General features: G+C 39.6%; 1 protein-coding gene across 1 annotated transcript; it reads left to right on the top strand.

Moving 5' to 3' along the window:
- The first annotated feature begins 2,588 nt into the window (after positions 1–2,588).
- MS4A3 (membrane spanning 4-domains A3) lies at positions 2,589–17,136 on the top strand. Its single transcript, XM_001088476.5, has 7 exons — positions 2,589–2,705; positions 7,072–7,243; positions 8,685–8,822; positions 10,469–10,525; positions 13,169–13,327; positions 15,145–15,246; positions 15,774–17,136. The coding sequence occupies exons 2-7, from the start codon at positions 7,088–7,090 to the stop codon at positions 15,849–15,851; spliced, it is 690 nt and encodes a 229-aa protein (XP_001088476.2). The 5' UTR covers positions 2,589–2,705; positions 7,072–7,087; the 3' UTR covers positions 15,852–17,136.
- The last annotated feature ends 7,378 nt before the right edge of the window (positions 17,137–24,514 follow it).

Here is a 24,514-nt window from a genome sequence, read left to right as displayed (position 1 = left end):
TAAGCCAGGCTGGGCGCAGTGGCTCATGCCTGTAATCCCAGCACTTTGGGAGGCCGAGGCAGGTGGATCATGAGGTCAGGAGATCAAGACCATCCTGGCCAACCTGGTGAAACCCCATCTCTACTGAAAACACAAAAATTAGCCAGGCGTTGTGGTGTGCACCGGTAGTCCCAGCTACTTGGGAGGCTGAGGCAGGAGAATTGCTTGAACCCAGGGGTGGAGGTTGCAGTGAGCTGAGATTGTGCTACTGCGCTCCAGCCTGGTGACAGAGTGAGACTCTGTCTCAAAAAATAATAATAAAAATAAAAAATAAAAATAGTTTTTATATATTTATTTTACTTTTTTCCCCCATCCACTTTAATGAGGTACAATCAGATAAATACATTCTGGGGATCTTTTTGTGTACTTGAAGTTTGTTAGGAGACCTTAAATGTTTTCTCCACCACCAAAGGAAAAAAAAAAAGATGATTATGTGATCTGATGGGTAGATTAATTATCTGCTTTGTGGTAATGACTTCACAAATACACACATGTCAATCATGTTGCCCATGGTAAGTATATTAAATTTTTATTTGTGACTCTTCCTTTGAAAGTGGTTTCTCAACAATCATCCTCTCTCTAAGGAATTGAAGAAAGACCCCAATCATTTTTATTGCTTATTTTGAACTCATGTGAAGATCTTAGTTACTGAGACCTTTACATGGATTCTGTCATTCGAACTTTCTACCCCAAAGTGGAAACTATGGTCTTCAATTTACAAATGGGAGAACTGCAGTCTTAGAGTTTAAGTGACTTCCTTTCATGGCTTTTTCTACAGCTCTAAATTCGAAACGAGCATGTTGAAAGCATCCACTCTTTCCTTTCACTTCTTCGGATTTCTTTCTCTTCTTCACTGAAGGCATTTTCTTGTTATCTCTTTCTTCTTCAATATTCCATTTGCAATCGTTCTGGCTAAAACGGGGAGGGAAGGATCTTATTTTTACCACCTTCCTTTTGGCTATTTCCTTCTGACTTCTGCCTCCGTCTTCTCTTTCCTCAGTCCCTTCCTTCGCTCCCAAACGTAGATGCTGGAGAGCCGCTGCCCTAGGGCTCAGGTGCCAGCTCTCCCAGCAGAGCGCCTGTGCAGACATTTTCTGCCAGCTGGGCCCCGGCTCATTTCATATTCACAATCTCTGCCCCACACATTATGCTTTGGTCTTGGTGTCTGGCCCTCTTTCTCTTTCCTGTGATCACGTCCCCACTAATGCTCTTGTTTGTAGGACTAGGACCTCTCTTTCCTTGCTGTGAACATTCCTCTCTGTCTCCCAGACTCCCCTGGGGCATGGATCGGGGGCTGTGCCCTCATTCTGGGCCTTTCTCTCAGGCCTGGCCCTGTGACCTTCATAAGGATTGTGGTTTGAATCTTCACATTACCCACTTCCTTACTCCCTGTCACTTGGCTCTGATCTTTCTATCACCTATTTTAGGACATTTATTTAGGATAAGTATATAATTTGGCCACTTTTGAAACTGAAAGGAGTCAGGGCGCGATGGCTCATGCCTGCAATCCCAGCACTTTGGGAGGCTGAGATGGGTGGATCACCTGAGATCAGGAGTTCGAGACCAGCCTGACCAATATGGTGAAACCCTGTCTCTACTAAAAATACAAAAATTAGCTGGGTGTGGTGGCGCATGCCTGTAGTTACAGCTATTCGGGAGGTGGGAACAGTAGAATTGCTTGCAGGAGGCGGAGGTTGCAGTAAGCCAAAATCGCACCATTGCACTCCAGCCTGCGCGACAGAGACAGACACCATCTCAACAAACAAACAAACAACAAAAAACCAAAAAGAAACTGAAAGGAGGGGTTTTAACAATCATATTAGGATAACTGGCACACTTCGGGCTTTACCATTGTACAAAAGAGAGATTTTGCACAGGGCTTTTCCAGTTAAATTTTAGGAAAGCTGGGTAACATTTCTATACCATAGTTTTCTCTACCATAGTTTTCTCTACCATAACATTGGGTTAATAGTAATACCTGGGTCCTGGGTTATTGTGAGGATGAAATGAATTAACATATGTAAAGCATTTAGAACAATGACCTGTACGTAGTAATCATTTAATACATTTAAACAATAATTAGCATTATTATTATATCTGTGATATTGGCAAACTAACCTCTCTAAGCATGTGAGAATTGAATGTCATCATGCATATAAGGTACATAGCACTGTTGCTGGCACATCATGTAAAAGAAGTACCTGAGTGTCCACCTCCTTCCTCCAGATGCTTCTCTGACAGTGTGACTTTATCTCTTCTTGCTATGCAACTAGCTCTGTTCTACCTCCATCCCACAACCTCTTCCCACTTGTAACCCATATTTGTTGCTTGTATTTCCTGTTCCAACAATGTGTTAAGCAACATCTGAAAGCCGGAAGACAGTTACCCCTCACGCCAGTTTCCTAATCATCACTAAGCCCTTGGGAAACGTAATGGATCAGCGAGGCCCCAGATGCAGATGTGATTAGCACACTGGTCAGTCAGCCCACAAAACATTTTCACCGAGTCCTCTAAAGTGTTGCATAAGGTAAAGATAACGTTAAGTCTGTGGAGGCTTCCGTTATCGGGAAAAGATGCTGTAGCGATCTTTTCTGAGTGTCTTCTACTTGTGACAAACTGGACTTGGGAGGAAAGCAGTCTGCCAAAGCCTGAATTCAGCCTCCAAGGTATAGATTCCCTCTCCATAGACATTCCCCTTTCTTTTGCATCTTTTGTTAAAATGCCTCCCAGTGGACTACTGGGGACGTCTGCAAAGGTCTCTGGTTGGTTGCTGTGCAGAGGTTTGGAACATTTAACTGTGAGCATGGCTTCTCTTTAGGATGTGATGATTCCTTTGGAGCCATGATAGAAAGTGTTAGACATAATAATACAGCAATTTCTTTGGGAAAATGTGGGTATGGATACACACACAGGCACACACACAGGCACACACACCTCTTAGATACATTAATCCCACTGGCTGCACCTGAGCTTGTCTGCCAGCTCTGACAATGAGGGGTGGTCTGGATATGCCTGAAGTATGGGGTCTGCAAAGTGCATTTTGGCATAGCTCAGGGGACAGTAGAGAGTAATGATAACTCGAGATGGATTGCCAGGTTCTGATTTTTAGCTTCTCAAATTGCTGGCTGTGTGGGCTTGGGAAAGCTACTTAACTTCTTTGTTCCTCAGCTTCTTCGTCTGTTAGATGGAAAGGATCATAACAGTAGTACCCATTCATCTGCTGTTGTGAGAACTACATTAGTAAACATGAGTAAAGCCCTAGAACAAATGCCTGCCATATACTAAGAGCTGGAGAGCTGAACTTAACTGGTAGTTTCCTAGAAAATCTACATTTCTCTGATTTTTTTTTTTTTTTGGTGACGGAATCTTGCTCTGTTGCCCAGGCTGGAGTGCAGTGGTGCCATCTCAGCTCACTGCAACCTCTGCCTCACGGGTTTAAACAATTCTCCTGCCTCAGCCTCCTGAGTAGCTGGATTACAGGCACGTGCTGTCACAACTGGCTAATTTTTTGTGTTTTTAGTGGAGACAGGGTTTCACCATGTTAGCCAGGATGATCTCAATCTCCCGACCTCGTGATCCTCCTGACTGCGTGATCCTCCAGCCTTGGCCTCCCAAAAGTGCTGCGATTACAGGCATGAGCCACTGCACCTGGACCATTTCTCTGATTTTTTTTTTTTTTTTAACAAATAGATAACTGATTTAACCAAATTTTAGAAAACATAGTTTGTTTCACCTGAAGGCTGAAAATTCTCCCTGATTATTTTGATTATTTGAAACAAATCAAGTTAAATAATTTGGTTAGATATTTGCTCCCTTCAGAAATGCTCTTGGAGTTTCTTGGGATGAGAGGCTCCAGTGCTTGCAGAGGTATTTTCCATTATCATTTATGAGGATGGCTACCTGGGACTGGACCGAAAGTCTGGTTACTGATTGAACATGTGTTAACTGCTTGCCATCTGATGATTCTGAGCTAGGCACTGGAGTTGCAGTGATGAGTAGACAACGAGGTAACAGATAAGTATCCAGGCAATTAACGCTCAGGCTGAGTAAGTGGTATGAGAAGGAAAATTGAGGAAATTCTGAGAGCAAACAAAAGGGGTGCATGCTTCTTCCAGACTTGGCCAGGACTAAAAACAATGTCCTGAAAGTATGACATGTGGGCTGAAAATCAGTCTGGAAGGGCCGAGCACAGTGACTCATGCCTGTAATCCCAGCACTTTGGGAGGCCGAGGTGGGAGGATCACCTGAGGTCAGGAGTTCAAGACCAGCCTGGCCAACATGGTAAAACCCCGTCTCTACCAAAAGTACAAAAATTAGCTGGGTGTGGTGGTGCACACCTGTAATCCCAGCTACTTGGGAGGCTGAGGCAGGATAATAGCTTGAACCTGGGAGGCAGGATAATAGCTTGAACCTGGGAGGCAGAGGCTGCAGTGAGCCAAGATTGGGCCGCTGCACTCCAGCCTGGGAGACAGAGCAAGACTCCAACGCAAAAAAAAAAAAAAAAAAAAAAAAAATCAGTCCGGAAGGAGAGCAGAAATTATCCAGGTGAAGCTTGAGGGGACTTGTCTTTCAGGAATAGTGGGATAGCACACAGGATTGAAGACATTTGCGGACTTGGAACTTCTGAAGGAAGACAAATCAATAAAACAAGGCTGGATGGAATTTTGAGATAGGGAGCAGTGAGAGGTGAGGCAGGAGACACAGGAGAGAGATTATCTGGTCATAAGGCAGCAACATTCTCCATATTGCATGCATCTTAGTTCATTAGATATTTAATCCAAAATACATACAAATTTCCAGGTGGATAAATTTGAAGTCTTGGCTTTTTGGCTGTTCTTATTTATACTTCTTGCAGATAATTACATTAGAAACTCATTCATATAGAGTTTGCTTTAAGCTTTATTGATCTTCCCTTGCTCTTGGGTTCTGTGCAGTGTAGAACATGGGAGGTTAAGGGCTCCTTGTCATTTCACATTTATCCATATTTAAATACATAGAGAATGTAATTTAATCTTAGCATGAAAATCAATATTGGTAGGAAACTTTGATGAGGAGTATTGGTAGGAAAATTTTATGACATTTATAATAAATGTTTTATCAGTATTGGTAGGGAACTTTTATGAACTTTTGTAGCAATTCCCAGTGTAATAATAAAACATGACCTGACTCTCACTTTAAGTCAGTGCTTAGTAAATCTGTCATCACACTTAAATGAGGGTCATACATGCCCCCAGAACAGAGTATCAGAAAGGTAAACATCCTGAAAGTGGCATGTATTTAGTTTAACAAAAAAATTAAGTTACTAGAAAAATGAATCTGGTATATAGTTTATAACAAAAAGTAGAAATTAAGATACAATTCTTTACTTTCTTTTTTAATAAAAAGCTTTTATTTTAGGTTAGGGATACATGTGCAAGTTCATTATATAGGTAAGTTTGTGCCACAGAGCTGTGTTGTGCAGATTGTCACCCAGGTACTAAGCCTAGTACCCAATAGTTATTTTTCCTGATCTCCTCCCTCCTCTCTCTGATAATCTCCAGTGTGTGTTCCCCTCTATGTGTCCATTTGTTCTTATCATTTAGCTCCCACTTATAAGTGAGAATATGTGGTATTTGGTTTTCTGTTCCTGTATTAGCTTTCTAAGGATAATGGCTTCCACCTTCATCCACGTTCCTGCAAAAGACATGATCTCATTCCTTTTTATGGCTGCATAGTATTCCATGGTGTGTATGTACCACGCTTTCTTCGTCCAGTCTACAACTGATGGACATTTAGGTTGATTCTATGTCTTTGCTATTGTGAATAGTGCTGCAATGAACATTCACGTGCCTGTGTCTTTATGGTAGAATGATTTATATTACTATCTTATTCTTAACCCAATCAATAGTTTTGGCAGAATACAGCATCATTTCATGTGTTTATGGTTCATCTCATGCCATGTCCCTCATCACTTACAAAAGCATATAAGCATTTTGCAACTATTTCATGTTGGAGGGTACTATGAATTAGGAAGTTACATTGCCCAACATTCAGAAGCCCAAAGTAAGCATTATGTGTATACTTTAGTGATACATATTTTTTAGCTGTAATGATTGAGGTGGTTGTTTTGTGACTCTTGTATACAAACTTGAAGTCCTTTTTGTCAGAAGGCAGAGTATAAGTTAAAAGTTGATACCATCTGTTCATAGGTTAAGAATCCCGTACATTATCAAAGTCAACTCTTCCAATGTTAATATCAAATTAAAATTACTCCCATTTTTACAGAAGTGAAAACTGAGGTTCCCACTATAAGACCAAGCAACTAGTAAATGATGAAATCTGGATTTGAATTTGGATCTTCCATAGTGCTTAAACTCTATCATGCTATGTTGATACTCAGAAAGATATCTTCTATATAGTGCTATATAATGTAATGATTGGAAAAATATTGGACCTCAGAGTAGAATGTTTTTAGTAGAATCTGAAATGATTTATAAGCTATATGAGTTTGGGTAAGTTTCTCAATCTCTCTATACCTCAATTTTTTTTCATCTGTGAAATGAGAATAATAATAATAATATTATAACAGGATTAAATGTATTAATACATTCACAGTATCTAGACAGTGCCTGGCATATAGTAATAAGTACTAAATAAATGATACCTACTACTATTACTGGAATCTGGCTAAAGCCGTTATTCTTATAAAGAGACCACTGCTCAGAGGAACTATATGTCTGGTTGCCCTCGACTGATTTGAAGAAAGGCAGGGACTATATATCAGTGCATGCAAAATGAGAAAGAAATTGCTCTTTACCATTCCAAAGTTGAGTGAAGTACCAAGGCCTACTACAATGACCCGATGAGGTCTACTACTCCAAGGCAAGACAGCATTGAATATTGTACAAACTCTGTTACTCTGCCCTGGTGTCCCATTTGTGGAGAGTCATCTTAATGTATGGACAGAATTGAACCCTTCTGGAACACTCGAAATTTTAGTAGCTAGTGGAAAAAGGGAAAGCATGAAGCCTTTGGATTTCTTTTCTATTACAGCGATAAACAACCCCCAATGGCCTCCCACGTAGTCGATAATGCAGAACTGGGGTCAGCCTCTGCCCACGGTACCCCAGGCAGTGAGGCGGGACCACACCAGCTGAATAATTCTGTCTACCAGCCCATTGATGGATCACAAGATTATCAGAAAGGAAAATTACAAGTTCTTGGGGTAAGTCAGCCTTAGTTTAAACATTGATTTAAGAGGGAAGAAAATAAATACAGTTGACCTGTGAACAATGTATGTTTGAACTGTGAGGATTCCCTTACACGTGGATTTCTTCCACCTCTGTTTGCCATCACGAGACAGCAAGAACAACTGCTACTCTCCCTCTCCTTCCTCAGTCTATTCGACATGAAGAGGATGAGGATGAAGACTTTCATAATAATCTACTTCCACTTAATGAATAGTAAATACATTTTCTCTGTCTTATGATTTCCTTAATAGCGTTTTTAGTTTCTCTAGCTTATTGTATATAACATGTCACATACAAAATAGGTGATAATCGACTGTTTATGTTAATAGTAAGGCTTCTGGTCAACAGTAGGCTATTAGTAGTTAAGGTTTTGGCAAGTCAAAAGTTGTATGTGGATTTTCAGCCATGAAGGGTGTGGGCATTCCAAACCCCAATGTTGTTCAAGAGCCAACTGTATCATGAGGAAAACCTTGCTTATGCTGAGAAGGAGGAAATTCTGAGTTATTTATCACTGAGTTAATGAAGAATTGGAGAAAACACTGGGACTTATTATAGATCTGGGGAGCAGAAATGCAGAGCCTTTCTTTCATGGTAGAAAACATCGAGCCTTGGAGAACAGATTCCAAGACCCTTCATTTTTGGTTTTCTGCTTTTTGACCAGCCATTTTAGGAGCCTGAGCTCTATGAGGCTTATATTCTATATTTTAAATTTAAAAATTGGGTTGAGAGGCCAGGCGCAGTGGCTCACGTCTGTAATCCCAGCACTGTGGCAGGCCGAGGTGGGAGGGTCAGGACGAGGTCAGGAGATGGAGACCATCTTGGCCAACATGGTGAAACCGCTTCTCTACTAAAAATACAAAAATTAGCTGGGTGTGGTGGCAGACGCCTGGAATCCCAGCTACTCAGGAGGCTGAGGCACGAGAATTACTTGAACCCAAGAGGCGAAGTTTGCAGTGAGCCAATATCGCGCCACTGCACTCCAGCCTGGCAACAGAGCAAGACTCTGTTTTAAAAAGAAAAAAAAAAATTGGGTTGAGAGAAAGGCTGAGTACGACATGGCTTATCCTCTGTCTGCCTTCATCATGTTATGGCCCGAAAGCATGCCAGGAAGAGACTTTGACTCCATCTACCTTACCTGCCATGTCTCCTTTACTCTCCTGCCACTTTCTGAGAGGAGTTCCTGAGAATGAATAGAAATGTGGGGGAGAGGTGAAGATGAAAGGCTACCACTGGAATTGGTGCGGATAGTGTGGGACAAAAAACTCTTTCAGATAAGCTCTTATTCTGTTAATTTAGGCTTGACACTTTAACCATTTCAAGCACCGACATCTCCTTGCTGAGAAAAATGAAAATGGTCTATTTTCACTGTCCACTTTAGTATATGACTGTTATGCCTTTTTCCCCTTCTTCTTTCAGGCCATCCAGATCCTGAATGCAGCAATGATTCTGGCTTTGGGTGTCCTTCTGGGTTCCTTGCAATACCTGTTCCACCTCCAAAGGCACTTATTTTTCTTCACCTTCTACACAGGCTACCCATTTTGGGGTGCTGCGTTTGTGAGTATTCATACTCCCCCGGCTGTGTGTTATTTCTTAGATACCACTGCTGGAGATGTGTTTGATGACAAAAGTATTGTTTGTAGGTTATTGGAAGGTTGCAGGCTGTGGTTTTGATTTGCAATTCTTGAACAACCAATTAGAAACAAGGAACTCTTTTTTTTATTTTTTAAATTAAATTAATTTATTAATTTATTTTTTGAGACAGCATCTTGATCTGTTGTCCAAGCTGGAGTGCAGTGGTACGATCTCTGCCCACCGCAACCTCTGCCTCCCCAGTTCAAGTGATTCTCTTGCCTCAGTCTCCCAAGTGGCTGAGATTACAGGCATGCACCACCATGCCCAGCTAATTTTTGCTTTTGTATTTTTAGTAGATATGGGGTTTCACCACGTTTCCCAGGATGGTCTGGAACTCCTGACCACAAGTGGTCCTCCAGGCTTGGCCTCCCAAAATGCTGGAACTGCGAGGCATGAGCCCTGATGCCCGGCCAAAAACCTCTTTCTGATTAAGAGAAATCACATTTGCCAAGTACAAATGAAGTCCTAAAAATTATCTTATATCTACATGTTACGTTTATAGATACTTAAAAAACGGAATGAAAAATGGGTATTGATGAATTGCCTTGTGGTGCAGCAGAGAGTCCTGGCTTGAGAGTTAAGAAATTTGTCTGCTGATTATTGTCTGAAAATCAGAAGAATCATTTCCACTATCTGGGTCAACATGCGATCAGAAAAAATAGGGGTGATTTTAAAATGTATTCATTCAGCTTTGATTATTTGATTATTACTTCCCTGATAGTTCAGTTTTTAAAAGTGAATGATATGTTTGTTGGCCATTTGTATATCTTCTTTTGAGAATTGTCTATTCACGTCCTTAACCCATTTTTTGATGGAATTGTTTGTTTATTTCTTGGTGATTTGTTTGAGTTCACTGCAGATTCTGGATATTAGTCCTTTGTCATATGTATAGATTGTGAAGATAGTCTCCCACTCTGTGGATTGTCTGTTTACTCTGCTGACTATTCCTTTTGCCGTGCAAAAGCTCCTTAGTTTAATTAGGTCCCAGCTATTTATCTTTGATTTTATTTCATTTGTTTTTGGGTTCTTGGTCATGAAATCCTTGTGTAAGCCATTATCCTAAGTGAAGTAACTCAGGAGTGGAAAATCAAACATCTTATGTTCTCACTTATAAGTGGGAGCTAAGCTATGAGGATGCAAAGGCATAAGAATGACACAATGGACTTTGGGGACTCAGGGGGAAAAGGTGGGAAGGAGGTAAGGGATAAAAGGCTACAAATTGTGTGCAGTGTATACTGTCTGGGTGGTGGGTACACCAAAATCTCACAAATTACCACTAAAGAACTTATCCATGTAACCAAACACCACCTGTTCCCCAATAACATATGGAAATTAAAAAAAATTTAAAAAAAATAAGATTTATAAAACTCATTGCATGGAAAGACAAAATAAATGAATAAATAAATAAAATGAGCAACATCAAGTACAATTTTGTGTCCTAGGATGTGAATTTTAAAAAGGAGGTTTGTATGACTATTGCTGGATATCTGCTAATTGAGGGAGGGCCAAGAAGAAAATGGTTGAGACTTAATATTCCTTTATCTGTTTTACTTCCTATTTTCAAACAGTTTTGTAGTTCAGGAACCTTGTCTGTTGTAGCAGGGAGAAAACCCACAAGAACATGGGTAAGTAGCACTTCCTCTTTCTCCATGATCAGAGGAGTGGAAATATGTTATGCATAAATGGTAGGAGAGTAGGGGTCCATGAATACAACTGAGACCCTGAGTATCATTTACTGCACAAAAAATTAGTTTTCTTAACGTATTCAGATGGTAGGTAAACAGAAGATCACATACATTGTGAGGATGCATTCCTAGGATGCTTGCTCTGAATATTGGTGAACCTGAAGCTTAGAAAAAGTCTTATTGATTTTTATGTGTTGTCACGTTTGACCAATTCTACTTATTTGGAAGTAAGAACTCCCACCACTAACTAGTTTCACAACTGAAAGTCCAAACTTCTATTCCTAAACAACTGCTAAGTCTCTATGATGTGTTCTTAGTGAGTCATGTAGCCACTGATACTCCACTTTCCTACTCCATTCATTCACTTTCCCTCCTCCATGGATAGCTATTTTACCATTTTATTCTGTCCTCAAACACCGATCCTGCTTCTCTCATCCGTACTCTCTGCTGATGATTTTTCTGTCTCTTCTGAGAAAACTGAAGCCATTAGAAGATAATTTTCAGACCTCCACTACTTAATGGACTAGATCTATACCAATATATTTTTTCTTTTAGCCTCTTACCATAGGAAAATTTTGTGATTTTCTTTAAAGCTGATCTCCCTATTTGAGTATAAGATTCCATGCTTTTTTTCCCCACACAAGTGCATCAATTTAATTTGTGTCTCTTGCTATATATATATATTTTGACAGAGTCTCACTCTGTCACCCAGGTGGGAGTGCAGTGGTGTGGTCACAGCTCAGTACAGCCTCCACCTTCTGGGACTCATGCGATCCTCCCACCTCAGCCTCTTGCATAACTGGGACTACAGGTGTTTGCCACCATGCCTGGCTAATTTTTATCTTTTTTTTTTTTTTTTTTTTTTGTAGAGACAGGATCTTGCCATGTTGCCCAGGCTGGTCTCAAAATCCTGGGCTCAAGCAGTCCTCCTGCCTCAGCCTCCCAAAAGGCTGGGGTTACAGGCACGAGTTACCTTGCCCAGTCTTTAATCAGCATGTAAACATCCAGTTACTGTTCTCAACATAAAAACAAAACAAAACAAAACAAGAAAACCTTGACATTATTTCTCTCTGCTAGGGACAGGCACCATTCATATTTCTTTCTGTAGCTAAACTCCTTCAAAGGAATCATCATGTTCTTTCTCTAATTTCTATCTACCAGTTTCAATTAAACCCACTTCAGTAAGGCTTCATTTTACTCCCTACTATCTTCTGTAACTGCTGTCTTTAAGATCACTGAAAACTTCCACCTGTGCTAAAACAATGGTCAACTCTTGATCCTCATCTAACTTAACCTATGAGTAGCATTTAGCATAGTTAGTCTCCCACCCCTCCTTCCAGGAATTTCCTCACTTGGCTTCCAGCATACATTGCTTGGCTGGTTTTCTTCCCATCTTTTGGTTTCTCCATCTGTCTCCTTTCCTGGTTCCTCTCCTTCTCTCTGACCTTTTAATGTTCTGGTCCCCAGAGCTGAATTCTTTGCCACCTGCTCTTCTCAATCTATAAGAATCTACGTACTTCTTCTGTGATCTTACACATCCTTATGACTTCAAATAACATCTATATGCCCACAACTCTGAAATAAGTATTTCCAGCCCAGGTGTCTGCCCTGATCATCAGACTGGCATGTAAAGATCCAAAACTCAACTCCCAGTTTTCTTCCTCAAACCTTCTCCTCATGTCAGCTGATGGGAACATTATCCTTCCAGATTCCCAGACCAAACACCTCCGAATAACCCTGAGTCTTCTTTCTTTCACAGTCCTGAACCCTACTTTTCAGCAAATAATGTTGGCTCTACTTTCAAGCTATTGATATATCCGATTTTGACCTTTTCTCATCTTTCTATTGATGACATTTCATCCAATCCACCTTGTCTCTCCTAATCGGGCTTCTAGCTTTTATCATTGAACTTCTCTTTGCCTTGCTGGAAACAGTGATCCCTTGAAACCATAAAGCCAAGTATATCATTTATTTGCTCTAAATCCTTCATTGGCTTTGTATTTTTCTTAGAGTTAGAAACAAGGTTCTTTTCATGATCTGCAGAGCCCTACATGTTTTGGCTCTCTGTTAACTTTCCTTCTTCTTCATTTCCTAATATTGCCTTCGTTCCTCCAACACCTTTGGCCCCCTTGCTTCCCTAGAAGATTCTGGCCTCAGGACTTTGAGTGTTTCCCTAATCGCAAGGATATTCCCCCAGATAGACTCTTGGCTGGCACCCACAGCTCTTTCATGCCTCTCCCCAGTGTCATTTCTGTTTAATATCATGAACCCCCACTCCTCTCTTTGAATTCCCAGATTCTCCTTATCCCATTCTGTTAGCCCCTAGTACTTAATCATTTTCAAAAATATTATGTAATTTACCTATTAGTATGTTTACTTTTCTCTTTGTTTTTATTGCTAGAATATAAGCTCCATGGAGGGTGGGGGACAAAAATCTTTCTTTGGTCATTGATGTTTGCCTGGCATCTAGGATATCAATGGGTGTGTAAACGATATTCAATTAATGTTTGTTTCAATGAATTGTTGCCAAAGGAATGAAGTATGTGCTGCATGTATTAATTGAAAATTCTTATTCTTTTTTAGATACGAAAGAGTTTTGAAATGAACATTACCAGTGCTACAATTGCAGTAGTGGGGATTGCTTTTCTCTCAGTAAATTTAGCAGTTAATATCCAGTTATTAAACATTTGTCAGTCTTCAACGTCACCGGACCTATGCAATTACATGGGCTCCACATCAAATGTATGTTTTTGAAAAATGTGTATAATTATAAAACATTTCAAACAATCCAGAATGTACAGAAAAATAATATATCAGGTACCGTGCTGCCATAATTTGAATTTTGTTTGTTTGTTTGTTTGAGATGGAGTCTCGCTCTGTCGCCCAGGCTGGAGTGCAGTGGCCGGATCTCAGCTCACTGCAAGCTTCGCCTCCCGGGTTCACGCCATTCTCCTGCCTCAGCCTCCCCAGTAGCTGGGGCTAGAGGCGCCTGCCACCTCGCCCGGCTAATTTTTTGTATTTTTTTAGTAGAAACGGGGTTTCACTGTGTTAGCCAGGATGGTCTTGATCTCCTGACCTCAGGATCTGCCCGCCTCAGCCTCCCAAAATGCTGGGATTACGGGCGTGAGCCACCGCGCCCGGCCCATAATTTGAATCTTAGGTGTGCCGCCTGTTTGCTTTATAATGAAGGTCAAATTAGATAATCCCTTGAGTTTTCTCACTTTTGAAATGAGATAACAATAGTACCCATCTCATAGGATTGATGTGAGTATTTAATAAGTTAACATATGATAAGCAATTAAAACAAGGCTTAGCGTATCATGTTACACAATTAGTAATATTACTATGACTACTACTATTACACTCCCCAGAGAGATTTTTTTTAAGTTTCATTTCATAGCTCCTTGCTTAATAAAACAAACTTGAGAGATTTACAACTTTCTCTGCAATCTGGAATGTTCAAATAATGACTTGAAGTTTTGAAGGACTGCACTTTAGAATGAAATGAACATGGTGTTTTCAAAGGAAAACTTTTTAATAATCTTACCAATTTTTTAAAAATTTGTGTTTCAGAATTCTTCCCCTTCCGAGGTCTACTTAGAAGTTAATATTTTCCTTTGGAATTATCCATTTCATCCCAATGATCTATGAACCGTTAATTACAGACCCACTGCTAAGCTTCCTGTTTTCTTTTTTTTATTATTATTATACTCTAAGTTCTAGGGTACATGTACCCAACGTGCAGGTTTTTTACATGTGTATACATGTGCCGTGTTGGTGTGCTGCACCCATTAACTCGTCATTTACATTAGGTATTTCTCTTAATGCTATCCCTCCCCCATCCCCACACCCCAAGACAGGCCCAGTGTATGATGTTCACCGCCTTGTGTCCAAGTGTTCTCATTGCTCAATTCCCACCTATGAGTGAGACACTACTTATGGAAGTTTGTGTTCTCATTTTCTTTATTATATTTTTAATGATCTAAATTTATATTTGTCAGAGCCTGATTTTTCTGTGAATTTGGTGGTATTTTTCCTCCAGGGATATATTGTTTGGTTGCTTCTGGGTGCCTCAGGAATAATGGTAGAATCACTAGCCCAATAATTTTATTTTGTGTTTATATCAGCGTAGTGTTTTAGTTTCTAGGGATAATGTAAATGCCTAAACCCCTAAGAAGTGCTATTAATGAAATCGTGGAAGAGTCATTTTTGTTCATTTTCCTAAACTGCCTACTCCTCTCCTTAGTTTACTACTATTCAAATTGGAAGATGTTAGTGATAGTGTCAGAATTTTGTTTCTACAGCTTCTTCCCCCTGTAGCTACTTCACATGGGTTGACATAGAAATGCGACACATCTTTCTCTTCAGAGAAAATGTTTTCATGCTTTTAGATTGAGATACTATCTCTTCTACAGTATTATGTGTGTTTGTGTCTTTAATTTATGGTTCACTTTGTTCCACTTTATGGGAGGGAGATGTTGTAGTCTGGTTTCCTGCTGACATTTTTTTTTCCTCTGGATGTTGCCACTGGGTTTGATATAAGGCATCATATCCCCTAGGGCATGGTGTCTCTACTGCTGATTCTCACCTCGCTGGAATTGTGCGTAACCATCTCTACCTTCGCCATGTTGTGCAAAGCAAACTGCTGTAATTCAAGAGTGGTGAGATTTTTCAAATGAGTAATCATCCACATGGTCTCAAAGCCTCCCTGTAGGGTTTGAAGCTGTTTCTGACTCTTAGAAATAAACTTTTATGTGGTAATGACTTGTGGAGTTCCTGGAATTAGAGATTTATGAATTTTAGAGGTGGAATGAAGGGTAGAAAAGAATTTAGATGTGAAAATGCAAGAGGAAATACTGTACTTAATATATGAGCATACTTTCTTATACAGTTGGGATTAAGTGAAATTATTTTCTTATAACTTGTGACTTTCTACTTGTATGACCTAGGAAAAATTAATAATTCTTTTTAAATTTTAGATATATTAACTGTAAGATGAAAATAATATTTTCATTCTCTTCTAATGTTTGTTGTGAGGACTGTGTATATAATCTTTACAGCATCTGGCACAGTAATCATCAATGAATGGATTTTTTATTGTTGATGATTATGATGATAACAGGAAAGGATGGGAGAAGAAGGAGATAATGATCCTGTTCTTGGACATTAATGTTGTTTTATTTTCTAGGACATTTCCTCACCTCCCAATTCTGTGGAATCAAGAATGCCTCCTTATGAAAATAATTCTGAGAGCATGAATATTTGACCTTAAATCTCCAGTGACTCAGAGCTTCACCCACAAACTCGGGAGAACATGAGCCTATCTCTAAAGCTCAATCCTTCTATCACGGCACCAATTACAAGAACCTTGGACGACTCTATCCTTTCTCTCCTAACTATAAATCCTATTTGTGTGTTGTGGGTATGGAAGGACAGATACATTTCTTTAGGCATTCTTGGATATTTGTAACTTCTATGATCATTACTCCAAAGTTGTTTCCAGAAATTGCTTCTATTTCTTCTTACCCACCTACTCCATTGCTTTATGAGGTTTAAGGAAGGAAGGCAGTATAATCACTATTTAATATATTTTTTCTAAAATCCAACTTCTGACCACCCAGTCGGAAGACAAAGGAGACATTTTTTCCATTACAGAGAAATGCTTTTTGACTTTAACATCAGCATTACAAAAAGTGTCAAATAAAAAATTACCATCATTATCATTAAAATATTTTCACTTTTTATTTGATGAATGAAATTTATTTGAAATTAGTTAATTAAATAAATTTAAAAATTTATTTGAAAAAAATTTTCATTAAAATAAATTTGAGATGAGAGGGTTAAGGCTCAGGGATTTTATTTTATTTCAGTGAACTGCTGGAACTCACACATGCCCTGATATGTAAATGATGATTTATGTTGGTGAGTCTGACAGCAAGCCCAAATGAGTTCTTCAAAGGACAATGGGAAACTGTAAAGTAGAGAAGTAAAGAACAAGGCCTTTAGAATCTGCCACATCTGGGTTCAAATTCTGAAACCATCACTTATTACCTGTATGAACATGGGCAAGTTACCTAATCTCTTTGACCTAGTTTTCCTCATCTGTAAAATAGATGTAATAATAACAACTACTTGGTGAGTTGCTATGAGGGTTAAATGAAAATAAAAAGAAAATGTGATACAGCACCACAGGTACTTGCTAATAATGTTGCTGTTGTGGTTAGTCTTGCTGTTGCTGGTAAAAGCTAAGGTGGGATTGTGGTCAGATGTGCTGGAGAGAGAACAGTGGAAACCTTACTTACACTTCCACTGTGGCTCCTGGTATAACCTCCAACAACTCCAATAGCCATCTTTTCAAGGTGGCAATGTGACATGAAAACTTCCCTCAGTTCCTCGTTTATAAATCTGCTAAAGCACTTATATTTCTTATGCATACATAGTCAAGATAAATAAAATGTATGAATAAGAAATATAAGCACTTATTGTGTGCATAAATTTATACCCATAATTTACTCTTAGCTACTTGTATATCATATGTGCAAAGGTTCTTCTCTACTTCTTGGCTACTTATATAATAAATATTTCTTTATTTTTTAATCCATTCTGCAGCGGGATAATTAAGGAATCAGAGAGACTGAGGGGTTGAGGAGGAATTATTTAATTATTTAGGTGCACCCACCCAGTCTGGTTTACATCCAAAGGACTGAGCCCCAAACAAAGAGTCCGGTTACCTTTTAAGCATTTTGTGGGGCCGGGGGAGATCTGTGCAGGGGGAAGCATATTACAGAAGCGAGAAACAAAGACAGTTATTCAATTAAGACATGTATTACATTATTTCTTACTTTTCAAGGAAAAACATGTTTTACGACTTATCTGCCTAGTGACCTTGCAACTGCACAGCTAGAGAAACAGTTTTCACAATGCCTGGGAAAGGGAGAGATAAGACTCACTAGTCACAGAAAAACAGGCAGTTGATTTTAAAGGACTCCAGCTCTTTCTCTTCTTCAGGGGGAACTGGGTTTTCTTACATACAACTGAGTTTTTGCTTACACATTCTTTAATTTATTTTAATTCCTGTTCCAATTCAACAATCATTTAGGGAGTGCCTACTATGCATCATGTATTGTGCTAAGAGCTTGGCATACAATAGAGAATGATGCATAATCTCTGCTCTTAAATTGTTTGTAGTGGGAGATACAGACCCCTAGAAACACACAACGGCTCTGATAGGAAGAGTATAGGAATCTTGAGAAGCACATAGGACGAGCTTCTAAACCAGGTTAGAAGACATGTCAGTGATAACTTTTCAGAACACTTTTCTTCTCAGCTGAGATCTTAAAGATAACTGAGAGTTAACAGGATGGAAGAAAAGAGGATACATTCAAAGGCCTTTAAGTTAGAAAAAATTTTGAATATTCGAAGAATAAACTAGAGACTTTACTGGGTCTAACTTCAGTGTATAATGGGCAGATGGAAAAATAAAAGTTTGGAGAGAGGTGTACGTCACAAGAGATTATAAAATGACAACTCTGTGAGTTTTAAGAAGCAATTGAAAATGTATGCAGGTTCCAGGTGCGGTGGCTCACGCCTGTGATCCCAGCACTTTGGGAGGCCGAGATGGGGTCAGGAGTTTGAGACCAGCTTGGCCAACATGGTGAAAACCCATCTCTACTAAAAATACACAAATTAGCTGGGTGTGGTGAAACACGCCTGTAATCCCAGCTACTCAGGAGGCTGAGGCAGGAGAATTGCTTGAACCTGGGAGGCAGAGTTTGCAGTGAACTGATATTGCGCCACTGCACTCCAGCCTGGGCAAGAGTGACACTCCATTTCAAAAAAAAAAAAATTTACACAGGGATGTCCTGAGACTGGCTTCTATTGGTTTGTGGAAGTCAGTTTTAAATTTTCAGGGTGCACAGGTCAACATAATTTGGGTAGCTTGAAGTTAGCTCTGATGGGAGGATTTACACCACAGAGATGGGAAAAACCACAAGTTTCAGCATTCCTGTGTAGATTTTGCCTGCAGCAAATACTACTGTGTTGTTCAAAAGCTGATTTTGTTTCCCTCATTTCTCCTTTATTTATCATTTAAATGTTTCAGTAAGGAAGATTTGTGTCTTCTCTCATTTGTTTATTAAAGCATTTATATCGTTATGTACTCATGAATATTTATATTATTCTTTTGGTTATGAGCAATATTTATTTTGTTTCTCAAAGTTTTCCAGCTTTGGCCATTGGGAGCTGAGTTGGCTCCTGTGTAGTTTTGACATGCTCCACGCCACCCTCCCCTTTTTAGCACTTTCATATTTTCTGGAACTACAAGATTCTTCATGTTATTTCACCTGCTGCAGACTTAGAATTTTCATTTCTTCAGGGAGCCCTGGTTTCTTTATTTAGAGAACTATGTTTAGAAAACCTGACCTGGGGGCAAGATATGCTCATTGCTACTGTATGTCACTGCTTTTAGGCCTGTCAGGTCTCTGAGCCCAAGCCAAGCCATCAGCGTCCCCTGTGCACGTATATGCCCAGATGGCCTGAAGTAACTGAAGAATCACAAAAGAAGTGAAAATGCCCTGCCCCACCTTAACCGATGACATTCCACCACAAAAGAAGTGAAAATGGCCGGTCCTTGCCTTAAGTGATGACATGACCTTGTGAAAGTCCTTTTCCTGGCTCATCCTGGCTCAAAAACTCCCCCACTGAGCACCTTGTGACCCCACCCCACCCCACCCCACCCAGCCCCCCCCACTCCTGCCCGCCAGAGAGCAATCCCCCTTTGACTGTAATTTTCCTTTACCTACCCAAATCCTATAAAACGGCCCCACCCTTATCTCCCTTCACTGACTCTCTTTTCGGACTCAGCCCGCCTGCACCCAGGTGATTAAACAGCTTTATTGCTCACACAAAGCTTGTTTGGTGGTCTCTTCACATGGATGTGCATGACAAGGCCCTCTTAGGGGACAAAGCTAAGAACTATATGCAAGTACACTACCCATGCACGCACATATCTATATTTATTACCATATGTATGTATGTATCTATCCATCACTCTCTCTTTCTCTCTATCATGAATTCCTACTGATAAATTCTACTCAAATATGGTCACACAGGGTCCATTCTAGCAACCTCCCAACCTTGCTTATTTATAACCTATTTTCTGAATATGTAAATCTGGCAACAATTTCCACAATTTATTTCCTTACCTGTTTAACGTTAGTACACATGTAAATTCATTTCAGAATTGCTAACCAGTATTTTTGTGAGAAATAAATTTGCTACCTACAGTACACTGTTTGTGTATAGTTCTTTTTATCCTTAGCTTTAAGGTATGCAGTCAAAGTAGTTGTTTTTTATAAATACTTAGGCCAGCTCCTTTTAACCTCTACCTCTTTCAATGAGGTTGGCATGCATTTCTAAAGTTGTTTAATTTATTTTTCACAGCTTAAATTTCATCCTGCATTCCACAGGTATCTTGGTTAATTTTTATTTTAAAGTAGCATACAGTAAAGTTCATTATTTGCAAAACACCATTTTATCAGTTTTAACAAAACATAGAGTTATGTATTCACAGTACCATACAAAGCCGTTTCATCATCCTAAGAGTTCCCTTCTGTAATCTCTTGAAAATAAACTTCTCTCCCCACCCCAAGCTCTGGTAACAACCAAACTATTTTCCATATGAATAGATATACAGATACAGTCTTTTCATATGATATTCTGGAAAAGACTATGTCTATATATCTATTCATATGGAGGCAGTAGGGTGAGAAGAAGTGAAGGCAGAAATCCAGTCATGAAGGGTATAGTGGGCCAATTAAGACTGAATCTTTCATAAAGCAATGGGTGTTATTGAATGGATTTCAGAGGATGGTGATACTACTAATAATGCCAATTTGAAAGGTCACTATGACTACATTATGAGTAACAGTTTTGAGAGGGCTGGTACATAAGTGAATATGTAAAAAAGAAACCCAGTAAGAATGGAATTAACAGTGTAAAGTTGGACAATAATATGAGCTTGGAATCCAACAAGTATACAAAATCAAGACAATTTTAGAATTGGGAAAATTTGAGACTAAAATGATGGTGTTAGGAAAGCTAGATATCTACATGGAAAAAAGTGATATTGGGCCCTTATACCATTTACATAAATTAACTCAAAATGAATTAGAGACTTAAATGTAAGATCTGAGATGATGAAAATTCTAAAAGAAAACATAGGGAAATCTCCTTGACATTGGTCTTGGCAATAATTTTTTTGATAAGACGCCAAAAGCACAGATGACAAAAGCAAACATAAATAAGTGGAGTCACATCAAACTAAAAAGTTTCTGCATAGCAAAGGAAACTAACAAATGAAAAGTCAATATATAGAATGGGAGAAAATATTTGCAAGCCATTTATCCGATAAAAGGTAAATATGCAAAATATGTAAGGAATTGCTACAATTCAGAAGAAAAAAAACCACATAACCTTATTTTTAAAAATGGGCAAATGACCTGAACAGGCATTTTTCTAACGAAGACATACACATGGCCAACAGCTATATAAAACATGCTGAACATTACTAATTACTAGAGAAATACAAATCAAAACTATAATGAGCTATCACCTCACAGCTGTTAGAACAGCTATTATCAAAAAGGCCAAAGATAGCAAGTGTTGACCAGGGTATAGAGAAAAGCAAACCCTTGTACACTGTTGGTAGGAACATAAATTGGTACAGCCATAGGGAAAACAGTATGGGGCTTTCTCAAAAGTTAAAAATAGGTCCAGCGATCCCGCTTCTGGTATATATCCAAAGGAACTGAAATCAGTGTGCTCAAGAGATACCTGCACTGCCATGTTCATTGCAGCAATATTTACAATGGCCAAGATATGAAAACATCCTAACTATCCGTGGACAGATAAATAGATAAAGAAAATGTGGAATACATATATAGTGGAATATATTTTTTAGTGATAAAAAGGAAGGAAATCCTTCCATTTGTGACAACACGAATGGAACTGGAAGTCATTATGCTAAGTGAAATAAGCTAGGCGCAGAAAAACAAATACTGTATGAGCTCAGTGAACCCCAAAAAAGTTGAACTAATAAACGCAGAGAGTAGAATGATGATTATCAGAGACTAGGGAGCAGGGGACAGGAGGGAAGTTAGGCCAAAGAGTACAAAACCTCAGTTACAAGATAAACAGGAGCTTTTGAGCAGCCAGATCCAGGGACAGAGTCTCAGCTTCCCGCTGCGCTGCTGCTGCCTAGAGACAGCTGAACCCCTGTCCGCCCTACTTCCACCTACTCCGGACACAGAGCATCCAGTCATGGAAGACAGTTGAGGCAGAGCCAGTGCCTTGGGCAGCCCTCAGAAAAATCAGAACATATGGTTCTCTCTTTTTCTTTCCCTTCTCAGGGAGCTGGGTTTTTTTTGGAAAGGGGGTAGTTGTGGTTCAGTGTTTGTTTTGCTTATTTGCTTTGCCCTGAGATGGAAGGGGGGAATGTGGCATGTACTAGCTTGCTATTCAAACTGCAGCCTTTGTTCTTAATGATGCCCATGTGTCTAGGGTATGCCAGTGAAAGGACACAAAGATAGATGTGTACCCGCCCCCCACCCGCTACACCCTTGTTCTGCTCTCTAATCTTTGCACATACCAGAGATTTCGTAAGTTCTGTGAGTACCTGGTTTTCTGCACGTACCAGAGATTTTGTTTTGCACATACCAGAGATTTTGTAAGTTCTGAGGCAAGGTCACAAGACGTGTTTAAGTAAGATAAACTCTTGCTGCCATAAACCTGCTCTCCCGCCTCAAAGTTTGAACCAAAATATCAGAAATGGCGGGAACCAATCATAGTTAGCCAAATCGCCTTGTTCAAACACTAGCCAATCATATATCTGATTTATATAATAACTCTATGCCCACTTTTCTTAGACTATATAACACTGCTCGGAGCTCAGTGGGGGAGCTCTCCTGCCCGTCTCGTTTCACGAGCGAGGGATAGTTCCAGGTTCGAACCTGTAATAAAGATCCTTGCCGCTTAGCTTTGACTCTGGACTCTGGTGGTCTTCTTCAGGGAATACACGGTCTGAGATAGGCAAGACAGAAGCAAATGCCACAGCAGTCCCCAGAAAAATTAGAATGCTGGACTTATGGCCCAGTGTTTTCATTCCTTCACCAAGGAGAAGCTTGAGGAATCTCCACACTGTTTTCCACAATGGTTGAACTAATTTACACTCCCACCAACAGTCTAAAAGTGTTCCTATTTCTCTGCATCCTTGCCAGCATCTGTTCAGTTTCCAGACTTTTTAATCATCACCATTCTAACGCGTGCAAGATGGTATCTCATTGTGGTTTTGATTTGCATTTCTCTAATGACCAGTGATGATGAGCTTTTTTACATATGTTTGTTGGTCACATAAATGTCTTATTTTGAGAAGTGTCCGTTCATATCCTTTGCCCACTTTTTGATGGGGTTGTTTATTTTTTTCTTGTAAATTTGTTTAAGTTCCTTGTAGATTCTGGATAGTAGACCTTTGTCAGATGGATAGATTGCAAAAATTTTCTCCCATTCTGTAGGTTGCCAGTTCACTCAGATGATAGTTTCTTTTGCTGAACAGAAGCTCTTTAGTTTAATTAGATCCCATTTGTCAATTTTGCCTTTTGTTGCATTTGCTTTTGGTGTTTAGTCATGAAGTCTTTGCCCATGCCTATGTCCTGAATGGTATTGCCTAGGTTTTCTTATAGGGTTTTTATGGTTTTAGGTTTTACTTTTAAGGCTTTAATCTGAGATAGTATAAATTTCAACTTGTAACATGCAAATTCATACATATTTATTTTATTTCAATGCTCAATGTAGAGCATTCAGTTTGAGAAAACAATTGCTCATGTGGGATACGAAAGCAAATTTTTTGTAAGTTTCAAGAAATAAATCTAGTATGTAACTGAAAGAGGAAACCTTGCTTGTCAAAGAGGAAGCCAGAGATGTGGGGTGGGTGAAACACGTGTGCAAAGACCGTGCTAGAGGAGGAAAGATACATGGTAGGGAAGGGGTGTTAACTCTGTTATCTCTTCCTTTCAGGTAGCAGCATGGTTAAAACTCATCTTGATAACTTTGCCTCAGCAAAAAAGCCAGTCATTTTGTCATATGTTTCAATGTTATTATTGTGAAAGATGACAAAACATGACTGTAGGGAACCAAAGTGTAGGCATAGAAGATAATAAGTAACTTACGAAGGGGCAAGGAGGTGGTTGTGAAAATTGGGATAGGAAACAATTTGGAGTCCATAAGGTATGACAGGTTCTGATTTGCATTTTGCAAGGTTCTGTTGACAATTCTCACAAAATAGCATCGCGTGCAAACACCAAAGACCATCTTCAGTTTGTTTCCAGTCTAAATCTCAACTTCAATTCCTGATTATTTGCTGCACAAATAATGAACTACTATAAACTACTAGGAAACGCCACACAGAACCATGACTTCAGGACTTTGCCCAGCAGGTGTGGGGAAATTTCACTAAGAAAGAGGCAATAAGGCTGGGTGTGGTGGCTCACGCCTGTAATCCTAGCACTCTGGGAGGCTCAGGGGGGTGGATCACCTGAGGTCGGGAGTTCCATCCAGCCTTACCAACATGGAGAAACCCTGTCTCTACTAAAAACACAAAATTATCCGGGTGTGGTGGCGCATGCCTGTAATCCCAGCTACTCTGGAGGCTGAGGCAGGTGAATCGCTTGAATCCAGAAGGCAGAGGTTGCGGTGAGCCGAGATGGCATCATTGCACTCCAGCTTGCGCAATAAGAGCGAAACTTCATTTAAAAAAAAAAAAAAAGGAAAGAAAGAAAAAGAAAAAGAAAGAACGATAAAATGAAAATTCGTGGCTGGGCACAGTGGCTCACTCCTGTAATCCCAGCGCTTTGGGAGGCCGAGGTGAATGAGTCA

The sequence above is a fragment of the Macaca mulatta genome, chromosome 14 (assembly GCF_049350105.2).
Source record: "Macaca mulatta isolate MMU2019108-1 chromosome 14, T2T-MMU8v2.0, whole genome shotgun sequence".
NCBI lineage: Eukaryota > Metazoa > Chordata > Mammalia > Primates > Cercopithecidae > Macaca > Macaca mulatta.
This window is presented reverse-complemented; position numbering and strand designations above follow the sequence as displayed.

Excerpts from the sequence above, each read along its gene's own strand:
- MS4A3 (XM_001088476.5), top strand. The coding sequence starts at position 7,088 with ATGGCCTCCCACGTAGTCGATAATGCAGAACTGGGGTCAGCCTCTGCC. Across the intron at positions 7,244-8,684 it reads GAAAATTACAAGTTCTTGGG|GCCATCCAGATCCTGAATGC; the intron begins GTAAGTCAGCCT and ends TTCTTCTTTCAG. Across the intron at positions 13,328-15,144 it reads ACATGGGCTCCACATCAAAT|GGCATGGTGTCTCTACTGCT; the intron begins GTATGTTTTTGA and ends CATATCCCCTAG.